Below are 20,119 nucleotides of genomic sequence, written 5' to 3'. Positions count from 1 at the left end.
GGCAAAACAAAGCGCTCGGAGGCCTGCGCACCATTCGTGAAATCTAGAGCGCGTTCACTTGTAACTGCAGGGAATGTTCGTAGCTGCGAGTTAATTGTGATCCTGATAAACATCTGTTTTTATTAGTTACCGTGACACGGGAATAAACTCAAAAGTAAAAGATGTCCTTTACTGTTTTACTTAATATTTTTTGATGTTATCAGGTTTTATGAAACAAATTAGATACAAGTGCTATATTACTGCGGAACAGATCAAAAATGTAAGCGTCAAAATGGATTCCAATAGTTTAGCAGAAACTCCACGCATGCTTGTGTCTTACTTGGGTGATCTGGATGGGCTGTGACAGGGACAGCTGGGTAATGGGCGTGGCCGCAGTGGCTGAGATGTTGGCCCCGGTGGTGCTGTTCTGCTGGCTGGCTGATTGTTGCACGGCCAGCCCAGCCAGGAGCTGAGCTTGGGCCTGCTGGAACAACAGCTGCTGGTGTACTGGGGTCAGGGTCAACTGAGGAGAAACGGACAAGAGAAAGCAGACGGAGGACACGGAAAACATGAGATTACAGAAAGACGCAGAGTTCAGTTCAGACTGGACGAGTTAGTGTTGTCACAATGCTTGAGTTCTGGCTTCGATACCTATGCAACATCGTGACTATAATACCATGACAGGATGTTAAAGGCACGTGTGCTGCAATAAACAAATCTTACACACGGTTCTTGACACAAGGAACATTACCTCCATTAAATATTATTAGCTAGACAATTAATTTGTTCCCTCCTGGATCCCGTTATACAGTGACAGCAGGTGAATAAAAATGTTGCCCCAAAACCCCAGCTCTGCATATTTCAAGTTCTTCCCCTTCACAGACGATGTGGATTTGTGGTTTTTTCGAAGCAGCGTTGAAACGTCAACTATCGCGGCAACACTAACGACAAGCAAATGAGAGGGAAGACTCATGCAGCCGAGCCAGTCACAAGTGCAAATGAGCATGTTGATGTCATGTTTAAACTCAGACATGCAAATACACACACACACACACACACTCCACATGCACAGGGAACAATCACTCCTGAATCGCACAACAGCAGCCGCATTCAAACCCCGCCTGGTCTTCTCGACCACATCACAGCCACAGAGGCGAAAGATGGGATATGAATTGCGTCGTAATATGGTCGTGTGGAGGTGCATGTAGACTATGTGCAAACGTCACTCCAGGGACTTTGGACATAGCCGTACGACCACGAGTATTAACAGACACACACAGACAGGGCAGGCAGAGGAGACACCAGCCTTAGCCACAGAATCAGGGCAAGCCAATCTTTCAGCCAGGTTTTGACGCTCCGGTGTCACCCCCCAGACACACGACTACCACTAGGATTTAACTCAAGGCAGTGAGGCAACAGGCCACTTACTCCTGCAATCTGTCCCCCAGTCAACATTAGCTGGGTTTGAGGCAATACGCTCTGCTGGACGGAGGTCGGAAGAGCGCTCGAGTCTTCCGACTTCGACTAGTGGAGGGAGGTGAAGCAAAGAGCGCGGCTTAGAGGAGGTTTTTCCCGACAGGTGTAAGTGACCATTGCTGACAGTGTAAGGTAAAGACAGTGCCATAGCGATTATCATGAATAAAATGACCACAAGTTTCTAAAGGTTTTAAAGATCCAGTGTGTAAGAATGAGCAACAGGACATCAGAAAACTACGGTGGCCTTCGAATACCAGAAATTATGTTCTTTGAGTGAGCTTCTGCCTCTAAATGTAAAAGCATGCACTTGGGTCGATCTGTCTATTTGGGATGCTGTAGAAGTATCACAGCGTAAAATAGTACATGTAATTTATTCTAAGGCGAGAAAAAACATACCATTTTCATCTTAAAGTGATTATTCTGCTATAATAACAAACTTACGGGTCGAATATTCAATTACTGCAAATAAACCCTCCTAAATGGTATACACTGGACCTTTAACCGAATAAATTACCATATTTAAAAATGCATAAAACTAAGAAGAATCCAGTGCAAGATTAAATCTCGGTGTACCTGAGCAGCCTTCTGAGCTTTCTTTGAGCAGGGAGAGGAATTCAAATTAAAAAGGAAGTGAGAAAGTGGGCATTGCAAATGTGCTGCAGCCTTCAGAGACGAGAATAGCGAAAAGGAGGGGGAGTTGAGATGCTAATTAAAATAACTGTTATGCAGTGCATGTAAATTCTGCATAGATTTGCATATTCTCGGCCATCTGTTTCCGAGCAACCGCAGAGCGGCTAATTAGCATATAGGGCTGATTAATCTGCCTCGTTGCCAGGCGACACCGGTAGAGCCTGGCACACTTTAAATGATCCGCTTGTGCACGTCTGAGTGCAGGAGCATAGCTCTGTTCAAACTTCATACATTAATTCATTGTGAAACGACAATTAAAGTGCAATAACGCTCCAAGAAAACATTTCAAATAAGTCTCCGTGGTACACAAAAAAAAGGGGGGAAACAAAGTTATTTGAGGTCAAGTGTGCAGCATGTTGTGTTACCTGTTGGAGGAGGGCTTGTGCATGTGCATTTGTGATTGCACTGGTGGTTGTCGCCGTCTGCCTCTGAAGGTCCAATCCATTGATTTGGATTCCTGAAGACAGAATATACAGTTTTGAATACTTTAGTTTTGAATACTTTAGTTTTGCTTGACACAAAAACAGAAGCTTAGTCTTCAACGGGGGAAAAACGGCAAGTTGCAATGTAAATGATTCCTTTCATGAGGTCTCAAAACCCACAAGCTTGATATATTATATATTCTTAATGCATCATTACACGACAAATATAAATGTAAGCAGTGTAGCTGCAGCGCTCATTTGTATAACTGAATCATGAGACGGAGCTAATTACTGTGATATTCAAAGTGGAGAACTGCCAACAAGAATTTTGGATAGCTGCCATCATCTTCTTTCAAAGATGGACAAGAACTATTTTAGCTGCAAAGATTGTACTTTTTTATGTGGATTTTAAAACCTGTTGAATGACAAGCTCAGGTATCAAAGAAACCAAAAAAAAGATACAAAAAGGGACATGAGAAAAATCTGGAGGTCACTCACCGGTGTTTCCTTCACCGCTTTCCATTTCACATTTAGTAGTTTCTGAATGATTATTCACTTGAGCATCTGGAAGAGCCAGACAGAGACAGACGGTGAGACACACCCACACCCACTAAGCTCATGACACTGTTTCAGTCATATAAAGAGTGGTCTCACTTTTGTCACCTCTATATAATTCTGCACAATAGTATTGTTTACGAGCAGCAGACAACAAGCGACAAACTAATGATCAAACACACACCAGCTGCACATAAACGTCATAAGCTCTCGTCTCAAGTCCTGCCTCACAACAAACAGCTCGTGGAAAAACTCACCCACTTCTGCTCCACCTGTGTTTTCCAGCATGGCTGCTGAACCTATCAGGGTTAAACTGCCTGTGCCGGGCAAACCCACCGACAGGGTTTTCCGGTTCTCTCGGTTCCTCCTCCTCCTCCCTCCCACTCCTTCACTCTCCAGTGGTCAGCAGTGAGCAGGGTTCAATGTGACCACGGCTACACACAGACACAGTGGCACTGTCCACCACACGGTTCACTGAGCAACACTGGGATACACTCGCTGTGAAAGCCAACAGCGTTTAGGAAAACAGCTCCCCCTCTCCTTCCTCTCCTCCCTCTCTCTCTTTCATGCCAAAACTGTCTGTACTCCTGAAAAAGTTCACCCTCTCCCTCTCTCGCTGGAATGAAACAAACGACAAGTGCAGCTGGCAGCCTCCTCTACCTCTGCAGCCCCCCCCCCCACCACCACTACCAACCCAACTCTATAATGAAGCATAATCAGTATTCAGCTGATTAAAGCTGTATGCAAATCTGCCACTGCCTCGTTAGCAATGCAAGGCTTTGAAGTCCTGCGAGCGACGCATTTCACACCGGGCCCTGAAAGCTTTCCGCATAATTTAAACCCCCTATAAATATTTATCAGCTCATTAGCATATTAATTGGATGGCTTTTGGAGGACGATAAAAAAAAACAAAAAACAGGGGAATAAGAGCGACACAGAAAAGGGCAGAAAAAAGAAAGTGCTCAAACTAGCAGAGGGAGGGGAGGCGGCAGCACAAGACCAATTATTGTGCGAGTGCACGGCTAAAAAGTAATTAGCTAAGAGCAGGTAAATGGCTGAAGATATCCCAGAATGCAGTGTGAGGCCTGTCAGTGGTGGTCTGGCTGCGTTGCATTAGTACAACATCTAAGACTCTTATGAGTCATGGAGACCCAGTCTAACTGCTAAAAAACACGGGGGCACAAGTGGGAGGGGGACTCGCTCAATCGGAAATAAATAACTCCACATTAATCCGACACAAGCCTGTCATTACTGCCAGACCCCCTGTGGCTAAGGCATTCCACAGCCAGCAACTACAGAGAGTGGGTGGCAGGCTTTTGCTGTCTATGTTTATGAAGTGTTTGGGGATTAGCATATTTAGATTAGCTTTACATTCTATTACTATTTCATTTTGGGGCCCTTTTAAATTAATTTCCAGCCTGCTTGGAGGCTTAGTAGAAGGGGGGTGAACGGTGGTGCACAGGTGTTCAGTGATTCAGAATGAGTGGTCTGGAATGCATGACTGTATTGTGGTCTCCAGAAGGAAGGGGCTTACCAACTAACCCCGCAAAACTGCTCCTGGCTGAAGCTCAAATCAGCTCCTTCACTTGTCCCTAACTGCCAAACAACAACAAAAAAAAAACATTTGAATACTGGCTGACCAAATCAAACGACACCAAGAGAGCACGGTGGTGTTAACATGGTACACACACACACACCGAAAAACATGCAGACATTCCCCAGCAGTGCCCGAACATGAGCAGCGACGTCTGCGGCTGTTTGTACACAGCAGCGTGTTGTCACGACACACAAGTCACAGGCCCCCGAAACCACGGCTTCTAAAATAAATTACACAAAAGCTTTGACACAAGTTCAACTGCACATGCATCATCGCTATTCGTCACCTTCTGTGTTTGTACTACTGCGCTAATCTGAACAAACCGTTTGGCTTCTCAGATGTGAAAATAGTGAAAACTCTGTTTTGAAAGTAGGCTGACATGATGTGATAACTTGCAAAAGACTTGAACTACTGACATTTACCATATAAAACAATACATATTGTAATTGTTTTGATATTTAAAACATCATAATCCTGAATATTAGTTACTTACTTTCAGTGACGTTCATTTCAATGTTCCTGCTCCACAAACTTTGAGAGTGGTGGTTTTTAACATGTTGCGTCAGAATCAGGTTAGAGGTGTCTTGTGGTGTAATCGGTTTAAACTGCTGTCCATTACCGTGACAATAAGAATACTTAGGTTCAGCCTCTGCACCAATTTGTAATCGTATTCATGTGATTCTATAGCTTCAAACAACAGACTGCTTTTCTTTTCTTATCCAAATCGAAGGTAACTTAAGAGTTTGTTTGGAAATCGGTCAGTAAGAAATCAGTTTGTGAATTCAAACAGTGTACAGTTTAGCTACAGCCTCCTCTTTACCGAGTAGGTATCCACCACAGAGTATAAACAGTCGGCACACTAGTGTTAAATGTCGACAACAGGTCATCCAAACAAAGTGTGCCTGAAACACAAAGGCATTAGCCCGTCTTAACCACATCAGCAAACAAATCATGGAACCCAAAATGGGAAAGAAAAGAATGCGACGCGAAAGCAAGAGCAGCTATCAGTGCTTGCACTTCAACATGTGTAGAGTTTCTTGGTTGAATGGTTTGCAAAAGCCCTGCCGTGGAACAATGCGTTACACAAATATCCTGTGAAGAGAATTTTAAATAGGTGTCTCATTAGCTCTGTAATATGGGAGGGCTGACTGAATACCGCAGAGCCGCTAATGCGAGCGGAGACATTCAACACGAGGCTGAGCAAAAACTTAATTAGCACATCCACATTCTGTCCCGATACCTATATTCCTCGCCTTAAACACAGAATACGTCATGGCCACTTTTCCCACACATCCACCACTCAGAGCACTAAGCAGTTTTCGCAACGGTCCGGATGCGAGGTCACGATGCATAACCTTTCAATTTAAAAGACGTATTAACTTTAGAAAGTCCCAATTTAAAAGCAAAATCCAACACAAATATTAAAACTATTAGGAACAGGCTTTTAATACTAGTTCACGTATATCGCCGTCTCAGAGTAAATGCCACAAACGGCAGTGCGACACTGCTACGCAAATGAGATCAAACAGATTGCAGGGTAATCTGATGAAAAGTAAAACCACTGTCAGCTACTGTTTTATCGCCTGAGTGGTCATTAGCCAAACTGTCTACGGGCTAGGTAGAAATTTTTTTTTCCAACTCAATTAATTTGCAATTTCTAGCAGGGAGGGGGGGGGAGTATTTAACATCTTCGAGTCAGCACATGCACAGGACAGATATTATTCACTAATACAGTTCATGATGGTAAATAGGATGCTGGCATTAGCATGGACTGCTTGTTATTCATGTCTAATTGTTTAGATTTCAACTAGATTCCTCTCCATTTACAGCAACTCTCACCAGTTTCTCAAAACCGGAGTGTTCCAGGTGGCTACTTCACTATAATAAGTTAAGGAATATATCTGTGACCCACTAATACGGCATCTTGTGCCAGCCCACCACACTGTAAACACACAGGATTTTAGGATTTGAACAGTTTATTTGATCTGTAACTGTGTATTTGGGTCCAAAAGTATCACTGATAATAAAGCAACCATCAGCCCTATGTGTTTTTTAACTCAGCCAGAGTCAGCCTGCCTGACACATTTTTCCACATAACATAGGATGCATAACTTCATCTTTATTATCTACCGTCCCATCTCATACATCTTACACAACGTTTTTGACGCAGTTATGCAAATACATTTTGACATCAACTTTGTAACAGAACTTGGCACCATCTCCACTCCCAGACAAAACACACCGCTTGCCTTTTGGCACTTTTTCCATGATACAGGTCGAGCACAACTCGGCTCTACTTGGTTTGGGTAGCAGACAGGTCCTTTTTACTTCATAGTGCCTCCGCGACGTGAGGCAACATGTCATTTTATACCCGAAGCATTACACTGTACTTTTGTCGAGAGCAGCCACGTATACTCACTGTAATACCTGGTACCAGGTGCTATCAATGCAATGGAAGTAGCTATTATTCATGACAAAACATCCTCACTACTAAAGCCAATGGTTGCATTTGGAGATGGAAATCTATGATTCATACAAATCTGTGGCCTATGATCCACAATGGAGATAAGACTGGGTGAAAATGGATCCAATTTAGAAACAAGACCTTCAAGAAGTGTTTTTGAAGACCAGTTTCAGGTTTCTACAGCTCTTTCTCAAATATTTACTAAAAAGAGACACTAAAAAAGACAGGAAATGTAAATGTTAGGCGCCTCTGCCATCTAGGGAAATCATCATATCAGCCTCGCACTGTAACTGTTACTGTTTAAAATGTCAAAGAGCACTTTTGTATTTTTAGAAATATGCAAATGAGCGCGAGGCGCCACAAATCCAGCTTTATAAGTAAAGTGAGCTCTCATGAAACGAGGGCTGCAACGATTATTCGACGACCAAATTAATCATCAGCTATTTTGATAATTGTAATGAAAAATAATAAAAAAACGAAACATTTTGGTTTAAGATAATGTCATTTACAGCATTCAGAATTTCAGTCAGAAGTTTTGCAACCATGTGACACGACGTGGGTGCATTTACCATTTTGGGGAGGTGTGACATATCCGAGCAGAGGGGGAATGATTTAATTATTTTCTAGGAAAACACAAGAATTTCCAGGACATTTTACGGCCCCAACTTATTTTCCACGCGTTTGCCATGTCTGGAAAAATTTGACAACTTTGTTAAAAGGTACAACATGTGGGAAGCTTATTAATCCTCATTCTTGAGTCAACCGACTAATTCACATTATTGTGTTTTAAAGCGTCTTAATTTGTGTATAAAACCAGTTTGTAAGAGTATGACAAACATTTACTGATGTTCCAAACAGGGAGTCATGCAACTCTTGTTTGCTTTCATGCAGATCTGCCGCGGTGAAAAATCTCAAATGCTCACTTAGTCGTTAATCATTTCACAAAACAGGTTTTGTGTGTGTTTATACCAAATGCTAAAGCCAACACTATGATATAACCTGAATGCTAACTACTGTATTTTAAAGATAAAGCGGGATGTTTTGCATTGTTTCGTTGGGAATTACACGCTTTAAAAATAGTTTTCAATTCAGAGCGCACAGGTCCCCCCCCCCCCCCATCGGTAGTGAAAAAACTTGTCTGATTGGACCTTCATCGAGGCCGTCTCAGTACTTTGAGACGGCATGTTCAGAATTTATTACAGCAAATGATGCATTATTCATAGCAACCGTGTTTACATCAATGAATATTCATGGTGGAACGACTAGGCTGGAATAAGGGTGGAACTGTAAAACTGATTAAATGAGAAAAGTAGCATAAGTATGGGCATGGCAGAATTATTTCTCATCTGTTCTTTAAGTAGCCTAGTTTTGAAAGTCAATCCTTATTTTATTTTTTTTATTTATGGGACCTCATTTTCCAAACTGCCAACAGAAATGTAACGATTTACAACACTTACTATTTAAACCCACTCATTCCGGCTCGGAATAAAGGATATAATTTAGTCAGTGACTGTGTTCAAATGTATCGCATAATTACCTGAACCTGAAGTGTCATTATGCTTGTATTGGATAAGGTTACCCTGTGATTCTCATTTTAACAAAGGAGTGTTATGCATCGTCTGAGACATAACGCTGAATTTCTTTGTGACAACATGTAAAGTCTTTTCACTCAGAAACAGACATGATCAGAATATATTTGTGGAAAATGTTAACGCCTTTCAAAAAGAGGACTTTTAAACCCAACCAGAAAAGTTAAAGCTAAAATCTCAACCTGGATTCCAACTAAAAACAAGGAGGTGCAGCTTGATGATGGATACAAAGAGCCCCAGTACCTGTTGATACAAGGTTGTGTGTTCATTCCTGCTTCTATGCATTATAATAATATTTGACTCTGTAACAGAGAGCTGAGGAATAAAACACTATCTTAATTTCACAAAATCTGCCTCCATTGTACTTTGTACTCACGTTTACACATTATTATCAATACGCTAACTTTTCCACATCCCTAAATTAGTTTGATATAACAATCTTTAATATCACAAAAGGTGCTATGTTATGTTCTCTGCAAACACACCTCAGATTTGTGAAAAGTCTCTCTTTTGTAGGTTTCTGTCCATAAAGAATCTTAAAACCATAATTATGCAGCAAGACTTTCAAGAGATGACAAAAACAACTGCTTCAAATAAATCCCAAAATGAATGGGTTGTTAGTGTCAAATCCAGCCAATATCAACTGATTTTAAACTGCTTTATTGTGATATTGACCTTCGCTCATCACCCAGACCTTCCGTCAAACACAAAAAAAACTTTGCATTTTTGCAATTTTTTTCCACATAAAAAACAGATAACAAAACCTTTCCTGTGAGCCGAATTTAAATTACTTTATTATAAGAAAACTAAAGATAAAGTATGAGCGTTTAAAACACACACACACACACACAGTCGTCTAGCAGTGTCAAGCTGTGTCTTGCCCAGTAATGAAACCGGCAGAGTGAACAGTAAGAATGCCCTGCCTGTTATTATTGTGGCCTTCCGGAAGTGGGCCTCACCACCCCTCCCTGTGCAGGAGGGAGGGGGATTTTTTTTTTTTTTTTACACACAGGTACAATCTTTGTATTCAGCACAGGTCAAAACTCCTGTAACTGATGCCCAGAACAGACAGACGCAGACCAAAGAGTCGAGAACAGACAGTGGCACTGAACGTGGAGCCACGATAAGATGGACGAATACATTATAGATTCAAATGAGGTCGATTACAGAGTTCAGACTTTTCAAAACAAACGCTTTAATCGTCTGCAACACTATCCAACAGGGCTCGAATTACCATGTGAGATTAGGGGGGGGGGTCTAAACCAGTGGAGCAAGTTCGAGGAGAAAGGTGGTCAACTGGTTCGCCACTCACGTACAAGCGTTTTACATTTAAATTTGAATGACGAGGTGGTTTGTTGTTTTATTTATATTTTTTGAACGCGGCGTGTTGACACGCAGGGGGAGCGGCGGCTGATATATTATGCTGAAGTCCGCACTCTGGTCGAGGCAGGCCCCGCATGAATAACACAACAGGCAGCCGGAGCTGCTGGCTCTCCTGCGCCGAAGCTCACTCACTCACACAAAAGGCTGGGGCAAAAAATTCTCTGCTGTAGAAGGGGGAAAAAAATCACGACGAGCTCGCTCTGTTCACACACACAAAGCTAACACCAAAGCTAGGTTTAACTTTACTTTGATGTCTCCCCCCCCCCACACACATACACACACATACTGTGGAAAGAAACAAGCGCAGCCGCTGCCCGGCTCCCCCCCACCACCACCACCCCCAGAAAATGAATATGCAAACATCTCTCAAAAGCTCCACTGTGTGTGCATCAACACAAAGCCAGGCGCTAGCCGCCGTGCTAACGCTAGCCCGCTAGCATCCCCACCGTCACAATCATCAGCCCGCGTTCGTCAAAATATCCAAATATGTCAAACGCGAACCGAGCCGCGTCGCCGTTTACTAATAAAATATGCTAAACCGTGTTTGTCCGCGGTGGTATGAATATGTAGCGGCGTACAGCCGTCTAATCACACAAAGGGGGGAGGCATGTTTCCATGTAATTTACCGTCGCACTGCAATAGCTCGTTTCCTCCTCTGTCAAATTACAGTTAGCTCGCCCCCGAAGTGTGCGCTTGCAAAACGGCCCGGCAGCAGCGTGGCCCCGTGGGTCGGCCACCCGGATTTTTTAATACACGATCCGATCCGTGATAGATTGCGAGTAACGCGGTTTGAATATGAGTATGAATATGTAAAATGCTGTAATCATTACCTGCTCCTGAACTCTCATCTTGACTCGCTGCTCCTCCGTCCGCCATTTTGAATATTTAACCCGAAATCCCAGCCCTGAGCCTGCTTGTGTACGGCACGCGCACACGCCCGCGTGCACGCAGGGGTTTGTTTAGCTGCCCCTGTGAGGACCAGCGTTGACTTTCATTCATTAGACCAGCTGGGCTTTATGTAAATATGCCTAAACTTGTGTTTCTTTTCTTTTCTTTTTGTTTTTATTCTATTTTTATTTTGTATACACTTTTGTACACAAACAAAAATAAAACGTTTTCATTATATAAAGTTTGCCTATTCATTTATCTAAGGCTGCAAGCATGCATACTAATGTTACAGTTTAATTGTGTTTTATTCATACATAATGAATGCTGTCATGTATGTTAATGTATGAAGTAACTTTAAGGGGAACATGCTGGGAACCAAAAAAGAACGTTCTGTAAAGGTTGCATGAAGATTGTGACAAAGTAACGTATAGATCATTGGTTCTCAAAGTGCGGCCCGCGAGCCAATGGCGGCCCGCAGAAACATTTCTGGCGGCCCACAATGAATTACAGTTGATAGTTTTAATCCAGGAGCTACTAAGCTTGTTAAATGTTTATTGGACATTACTGGATACAGTCCAATAAGTGTAAACTGTAGAACTGGGTTATCTGGTCATTACAATTATTACTATTTATTACTATTAAAATAAATAAATTATTACTAACAGGATTTCTTTCTGGTTTTTTTCCTTTGGCGGCCCTCAGTCCAATGTTGGGTTCCTAAATTGGCCCTCAGGTATCAAAACTTTGAGAACCCCTGGTATAGAGGAAGCTTAAGAGAACGTTCTCTAAAGGTTCCGACAACTTAACACCCCAATCCTTACCGTAATATAAACAAAATTCACATTTTAACCCCAACTAACGAGGTTCCGCCTCAGGCTTCGGTCCTCGTGAGGATTACTGACCTAGATAAAGTCAGTATTTATTCAAGAAAGTGCCTAAATAGGTAAGAAAGTGTGGCGTATACACACACACACACACACACACACAAAAACACAGGTTTGTGATGCTATTCTAGTGAGCACTGACTTCCATTAATATGGACTTAACCACAGTTCACCCAGTTTATATTAATCCGTACCCATAATGTAACTGTGTAAACAGATTTGGGTCCCCACAAGATGAGTAATACCTGAAACACACACACAAACACAGACAGTCTGGTCTCAATGCCTTCAGGGAACATTACACTGGCTTGATATTTGTCCCCATGAGGAAGACATGTCCCCATTACGTTGTTGTGTAAATAGGTTTGTGTCCCCACAAGATGAGTAATACCTGAAACACACACACAGACAGTCTGGTCTCAATGCCTTCAGGGAACATTACACTGGCTTGATATTTGTCCCCATGAGGAAGACATGTCCCCATGACTGTGTAAACAGATTTGGGTCCCCACAAGATGAGTAATACCTGAAACACACATACACACACACACACAGAGGGTGGAGTGTGCACTGGGTGTTGTTAGCTGTGACTTATTTACATACTGAAATAATCACATGTGTTCTCTTTAATGTCCCACAAGGACATGGGTGGATCTGTCACAGAGGACAGTGAACACTTTCATATGCTTTATGTGCTCTAGTTACACAACGACGACAACAGCAACAGCCAACATTAAACAACTGATCCCTGAAACAAACAAAAAACTTTTAATTTTATCCACTCTGTTATATTTGTCTATCACCCACAACAGAATAAATGTTATTTCTAAAACATCTGCAAAACAACAAAAACAGCATCTTTAATTTTACTATGATTTAATCCCAGACTAACACATGTTCAGAACTCTTCTCTGCTTTTATTGCACCATTTTATTCATATTTTTAATCACCTTTTTTTTGTTGCCTTGTTCATACTGAAAGCAATGGAAAAACACAGTCACAGTCAATGCGTGCACTTACTTGGCCAATACAGATGATTCTGATTCTGTAATCATTTAAAGGCGCCATATGTAAGAATGTGGCCAAAAACGGTTACTGCATTCAAATTCAAAATACCGAGGTCTTTTAGGTTTCGTTTTCTGACGTAACTGGCAACCCGTGGTTGCTCGGCAGCTGAGACTCTACCGACTGCGATGGTTGGTAGACGGCAGTAGGTGGCGCCACATGCCAAAACATGATTTGCAGTCTGCAAAACATTTTTTTAATGCAAATATTTTGTCTGTACTGTTGTTGTTGGTGAGTTCAGTTTGTTATATGAACATTATTCCCGAGTCTCTGTGACATATTAGGAGGATTTTATGGCCAGTTGCTTTAGATTTATTACATAATTCACCTTTAAATGTATTTAAAAAGCTGATTATTGTCTAGACTAATCATTTGGTCCATGAAATGTCAGAAAATGTTCTTTTGTCCAAAAAATAATAATAAAAAAGGATTCAGTTTTAGTGATTTCTTTGTTATATGGAGTGAATAAACCAGAAAATATTCACATTTCAGAAGCCGAAAAATCCAAAAAACTTGTTTTAACTATAGAGGAAAAACACTCAAACCGATTAATCGGTTATGAAAATAGTTGAATATTAATTTGGTAATCTGGTCATTGTTTCAGTCCTACTTTAAATCCTAAAAGTGCTGTTTTTGTTCTTTTATAGTCATTGTTTGCACCTGTTGGGATGTGAATTGGAGGCCACTTGTGCTGCATTTTCATCCATTGAAATGCAATTTAATCCATTAGATTACATCATCGTCCTCAGTTCAGATTGATTAAAAACGTCTCATATGTGCATTTTGCAAAAAGGACCGCACCAGCAGTTTACGGCATTTTTATATGGTTTTATTTCACTTTCACTGATTGTTTTTTGCACCCTGAATAAACTACGCTCTGTATTTTTTCCCTCAAAACAAATCAAGTTTTATGTCATTTTCTCCCACATTCGCACTATTCTCTGTGACCACGGTATGAAAGAGTTTAAAGGTCATTTTCCTCTCCAGTTACAGTCATTAACTTTGTATGTTTGCACACAAAAAGTGCTAATGCTATGATCTTAGTGTGTTCAATACAACGCTGCCCCCTGCAGGTCAAACTGAGCACAGCACCAAATGTTGATTTTCACAGCATTCAATAGAACCGAAATCAGGAGATGATTCTAATAATACTCATTTAGAAAATAAGTAATTAACTACTTATCCGTGTTATTATTGGTACTATTCTTTTGAATTACACACTATAATTTCATAATGTAATTTGCAATGCAAATAATATTATTATATATATATATATATACATAAATCTAATAAATATGCTTATAGCTACAGTGCAGCTTATGAAAAATATTTCCCTCACTGTTTGATTGTTTGTAAAACTGTAAACAGTAAATCTATCTATCTATCTATCTATCTATCTATCTATCTATCTATCTATCTATCTATCTATCTATCTATCTATCTATCTATCTATCTATCTATCTATCTATCTATCTATCTATCTATCTATCTATCTATCTATCTATCCATCCATCCATCCATCTATCTATCTATCTATCTATCTATCTATCTATCTATCTATCTATCTATCTATCTATCTATCTATCTATCTATCTAGGGACAGTGCATATTGTCAAAAAATGCATTAAAAAAAGACATTTTCAAAAACAAAAAAATTCCTAATATAAAAAATAGTAATAAATAATGACTAAATGCAGATTTTACAGCCACGTCCATGTGTCTTATGTACAGTAGGTTGGGCCTGCGGTGACATGTGACCCATAGCCGATGACTTATTACCTGGAAGAGTCGACCTCTCCACACCTGGCAGTTTCACCGTGAAGGTTACAGACGCGTCGTCACGTCCTGGACTGAAAGCAACAGTTTTTGATTTTGATTTTTCTTGATTTCTTCTTATTTTCTCTCACTCTCTCGCTCTAATGGTTGGATGTTTGAATTGTCTCACAGCGATGGCGACAGAGAGGCAGCTTCCATGGCAAAACCTACTGATATTGATACTCACAGGTGAGATTTAAGCCTCATTCTTCCTCTTTTCTATGAAGCACAGCCACTCCCTGTGTGATTATTACACCTGTTAATCATTCACCCAACGTCTCACCACTCGACCGGGAAGCACATGCAGTTTGATTCAAAAGAAACCTATAGATAAAACCATTATTACATTGGTATATTACATATTTAATACCATAGTTTGAGATTATTTGATTTAGGGCTGCAATTAATGATTTTTTTCAGAATTGATTCACATCTGTTGACTATTTACTCAATCATTTGAGCACTTAAAATGTCAGAAAATGATGAAATAGTTGATGCCAAACAACAATTTTCTTGTCAAATGTCTTGTTTTGTCCGCAAACCAAAAATAAATCAGTTTTGAATCAAAACAGTAAAAAAAATCACTGAAAAATTAGGGCGTTTCTCTGAATGAATAAAGAAAAACACTCAAACCGATGAATGGATTGTCAAAATTGTTGAATTAATTAATTTAGAATAATCATTGCAGCTCGAGTTTGATTGAATCACGGTGATTTTTTATTTCTGGCCGTCCTCCAATTTCTGAATCCACAATGTAGGAATTAGAAGCTGATTTTAATTTAAAAAAATGTTTAAACTGTTTTTTTTTTTTTACTCACAATGAGGCAAAAATTGTAAAAATATTGATTTAATTCGCTATAACGTGATTTTTAAGTGTGTTTCTGTGTGGAACTTTATGTTTGATAAAGGCTTATGCTGCCGGTCTGTCTTTGTCCCTTACTCTTAATGGGACTTTCCTGATTAATAGACAAAAAATTTTATGACACAAAAAAACACTACATTAAACTGATAAGGGAGGAGTCTGCTGGTTCTCAAACTGTGGTACATGTACCACCAGTGGTACGCCAGCTTCCTGTGGTGGTAAATCAGAAATACTGTTCTCCTGTATATCCGATATATACTAGCTGAGGTCAATATTTATGACATACTGCTTCCACTTTCAGTGCTGCCCAGCTGCAGGAGTTTAGTGGTCACTATTCCAGAGGCAGAATACGAGGTAGCGAGCGGCGGCGACGTCACCTTGACGTGTAACTTTGCCCCGGCGCGACCTCAGATCAGCACACTCGTCCTCAGGTGGGAAGCAGACCCCGACAATGTCGACGACCCAATGGTGAGAGAGTTCAAGTGAAACCGCCTGCAAAATGTGTCATGATACATTAGAGGAATTATGGTAAAGATGTTAGCTATACTGACGGCTAACCATCCTACATACCTATTCCTACCTAGCTAGCTACTCGTCCATCCATCCGATCTACCTACCTACCTTCCTACCTACCTACCTACCTACCTACCTACCTACCTACCTACCTACCTACCTACCTACCTACCTACCTAAGTAGGTAGGTAGGTACCTATCTATCTATCTATCTATCTATCTATCTATCTATCTATCTATCTATCTATCTATCTATCTATCTATCTATCTATCTATCTATCTATCTATCTATCTATCTATCTATCTATCTATCTATCTATCTATCCAACCATACATCCTACCCACCTATCCATCCATTCTTACTACCATATTCCAACCTATCCATCCTACCTACCCACCTATCCATCCATCCTGACTACCTATTCCTACCTATTCATCCTACCTACCCATCTATCCATCCATCCTACCTACCTATTCCTACCTATCCATCCTACCTACCTACCCATCTATCCATCCTGACTACCTATTCCTACCTATTCATCCTACCTACCCACCTATCCATCCATCCTACTTACCCACCTACTTACCTACCTACCTACCTACCCACCAATCCATCCATCCATCTATCAGCATTTTAAAACATATAAACTAAATTAAGTAAATTAAACATTTCTCTTAACAAGATATTGTTGTCAGTTGTTGTGTGTTTTTATTTCTCCAGGTACCAGTGGCCACTTTCTTCCTCAACAGTCCGGTGGACATTTCGCCTGCTTATGAAGGCAGAGCCAATCTGGAGGTGGACACTGACCAACGCACGGGCAAACTGCACTTGACTAAGGTGACCATGAAGGACAGTCGCAGATTCCAGTGCAGTGTCCTGATCCCCAACGACGACGAGGGAACAACAATCGCCTCCACTTCCCTTTTGGTGCTTGGTGAGAATTGACCACAAACCAGATGTGGCTAAAGGACTGACATTATTAACCTGTTTTAAGTGGAAGTAGAAGTTCTGTTGTAAGGAAGTTGAAGTTCTTTTTACATAGTATTCTTCTATTTTCCTCCAGTTCCTCCATCCCCACCGGTATGCAGGATTAAGGGAGAGGCAGAGTATTTTCACAACATCAGCCTCACCTGTGCGTCTGAGGAAGGTTCACCAACACCTACGTATGAGTGGAAGTCCTTCACTGTTGAAAACATATCCAGACATTTTCCACCTAAGACCACTGAAAGTATGTTGGCCTTCCTTCTCATACGTCTTCTGTTATTCATGCAACATGGATCCATGCATTGTTCCATGAATAAATAAACGTGTCGCTGTGTTTGCAGAAGAAGGAGTTCTGTCCCTGTTCAACATTTCAATGGAGACCTCCGGGTTCTTCGTTTGCTCGTCAACAAATCGAATCAGCACCGCAAAATGCACCATAACCTTGGCTGTGATGCCCAGTGAGTGTCATAATTCCATACCATACCATGGAGACTGTGTTACCACTGCCTGGAACAGTCCGGTTTGGTACTTTTTTCGCCCAAACCCTCCCATTCTTTGGCACCCTTCCCTTGGGGTACCAGGGTCAAATGGTACAGTATGGTCAGCCACAAACTGAGCAGGGAAAAAAGACCTGCTAGATGTCCTCCATTGTTGTCTGTTTTGTTGTGTTAGTTGGCTACGCGGCCATCGTGCACAGTCGATATCCCGTCTACCAAGTAAAGGTAGTGTTCTCAGTCGAAACGCAAGCCTGACCCAGTGCGTTACCCTTCCAAACTCTACCGTACTGTACCAAACTGAACCCACCTATCCATCCATTCTACCTACCCATCCTAACAACCTACCCATCAATCCATCCTACCCACCTATTCCTACCAACCTATCCATCCTACCATCCTACCCATCCATCCATCCTACCTACCTATCCATCCATCCTACCTACCTATTGATACCTACCCACCTATCATCGTGCACGGTCGACACCCCTGACCCAGTGCGTTACCCTTCCAAACCGTACCGTACTGTACCAAACTGAACCCACCTATCCATCCATTTTACCTACCTATTTCTACCAACCTATCCATCCTACCAACCTACCCATCAATCCTACCCAACTATCCATCCATCCTACCTACCTATTCATACCTACCCACCTATCATCGTGCACGGTCGACACCCCTGACCCAGTGCGTTACCCTTCCAAACTGTACCGTACTGTACCAAACTGAACCCACCTATCCATCCATTCTACCTACCTATTCCTACCAACCTACCCATCCATCCTACCCAACTATCCATCCATCCTACCTACCTATTGATACATTGATACCTACCCACCTATCATCGTGCTCGGTCGACACCCCTGACCCAGTGCGTTGCCCTTCCAAACGGTACCGTACTGTACCAAACTGAACCATATCATGACGGAAACACAGCAAACTATTCTCTCTTCTTCACAGGTAGCTCAAATGCGGCGCTCATTGCAGGTATAATTGTAGGCGTTATCGCTGGTGTCCTCGTTGTGGGGATTGTCATCTTCTGTTGCATGCGGAAAAAGGCCCAGAAGGCCAAGTCTGCTGAGGGGTATGTATCATATTTATGCCACTGCAATAGCGCCACAAAAGTCTGTCGTAGTATTGACTGTTAACACGACTGTTTGTGTTTGTTAGCGCTCCTGGAGAAGTGCAGTTTTATGACAAAGACGCCCCCGAAGGTGGAGAGCAGTACTTGGACGACAAGCCAAAAAGCGCGACGATGCAGCACGAAGAGTACGAGGACAAGGACAATGATGCTGCTCCTCCTGCAAAAAACTACCCCGTTGAACCAGTCGGACGCAAGTTGGACGTTGATGAGCACAGTCAAACCAGCGGCAGAGACAGGAATGGTGGCCACGGCAGTGACGTTGACTCACAGCGTCACCGGGATCGCGGAAGCCGGGATCGCCTCGATGAGCAACGCGACAATTACCGCGGCAGCCGGGACCGACTCGAAGAGCAACACGATAATTACCGCGGTAGTCGCGACAGACTCGATGACCAACGCGATCAGTACCGTGGCAGCCGGGACCGACTGGATGACCAGCGCGATCAGTACCGTGGCAGCCGGGACCGCCTCGATGACCAACGCGATCAGTACCATGGCAGCCGGAGCCGCCATGATGACCAACGCGACCATTCCCGTGGTAGTCGCGACCGACTCGATGACCAACGCGATCAGTACCGCGGCAGCCGCGATCGCCTCGATTACCGTGACGATCAATACAGAGATTGAGTTGACTTACCTTCGAGTTACTGACACCGCCCTTTTTTATATACTTACATGATATGATGTCCATTCCAGAATGTTTTGGTTATATTTCTTGAAATCCTCTTTACATTCTGACATATAAAAGATACAAAATCTGAGGAAACAATATGGATATAGAATACAATTCTATTAACTTAGTGTACAATTAGCAATATATGAATTTAGAGGAAGGTTTGATGGAAAAATCTTGCTCTCTGTTTACCTATAAATTCAAGGAATGCCTGGCACATAACAACATACTATAGGGAGCGTGTGCAATCTGTGAACGTGGACTTCTGTGCACACAGGGAAATAAGAAAGTATGATCTAGGCCTTGGAGGATGTGATATGGACCACTCCAATTTATTTTTCAAATTTTTTTACTCTTTGTTTCATCCTACAGAAATGTTGTGGAACCTCTTTGGCTCCAAATTCCTGAGAATATTTTGTGTTATTTTTGCATTTTTTTTTTTGCATGGTAAAATACACATTTCAAAAAATATTTTCCAAAATAATGTCAAGGCCTATGGAAGCCCGTTTGCGCAACTTGGGGGAAAAAAATAGCCAGATACCAAATCAAAATGATAAGACAGAAAGTCATAATTATGAGATAAAAAGTCGAAATTATGAGATAAAAAGTCGAAATTATGAGATACTATGTCATAATTA

At 41.7% G+C, this 20,119-nt stretch overlaps 2 protein-coding genes across 2 annotated transcripts in view; one reads left to right on the top strand and one right to left on the bottom strand.

The window, feature by feature from the left end:
* The window catches only part of LOC310938293 (POU domain, class 2, transcription factor 1-like), a gene marked incomplete at both ends in the record, with an annotated part of 15,561 nt that extends 4,530 nt beyond the window's left edge, over window positions 1–11,031 (bottom strand). Inside the window, 4 exons of the mRNA XM_083902783.1 lie at window positions 320–502; window positions 2,511–2,602; window positions 3,066–3,131; window positions 10,986–11,031. Of these exons, the coding sequence (XP_083758909.1) occupies window positions 320–502; window positions 2,511–2,602; window positions 3,066–3,131; window positions 10,986–11,031 (387 nt within the window). The remainder of the gene's footprint in view (window positions 1–319; window positions 503–2,510; window positions 2,603–3,065; window positions 3,132–10,985) is intronic.
* A 3,910-nt stretch (window positions 11,032–14,941) lies between these two features.
* LOC310938428 (V-set and immunoglobulin domain-containing protein 1-like) lies at window positions 14,942–19,435 on the top strand (the record flags this gene model as incomplete). The annotated part of the gene is made up of 7 exons (XM_083902920.1): window positions 14,942–14,996; window positions 15,971–16,137; window positions 16,904–17,117; window positions 17,247–17,411; window positions 17,509–17,625; window positions 18,625–18,748; window positions 18,835–19,435. 7 exons carry the CDS (start codon window positions 14,942–14,944, stop codon window positions 19,433–19,435), a joined length of 1,443 nt encoding a protein of 480 aa, XP_083759046.1.
* Between the last annotated feature and the right edge of the window lie 684 nt (window positions 19,436–20,119).

This window comes from Microchirus variegatus, assembly GCF_963457635.1.
Source record: "Microchirus variegatus genome assembly, chromosome: 16".
NCBI lineage: Eukaryota > Metazoa > Chordata > Actinopteri > Pleuronectiformes > Soleidae > Microchirus > Microchirus variegatus.
Note: the sequence above shows the minus strand (reverse complement) of the source record. Positions and strands in the feature narration are given on the sequence as shown.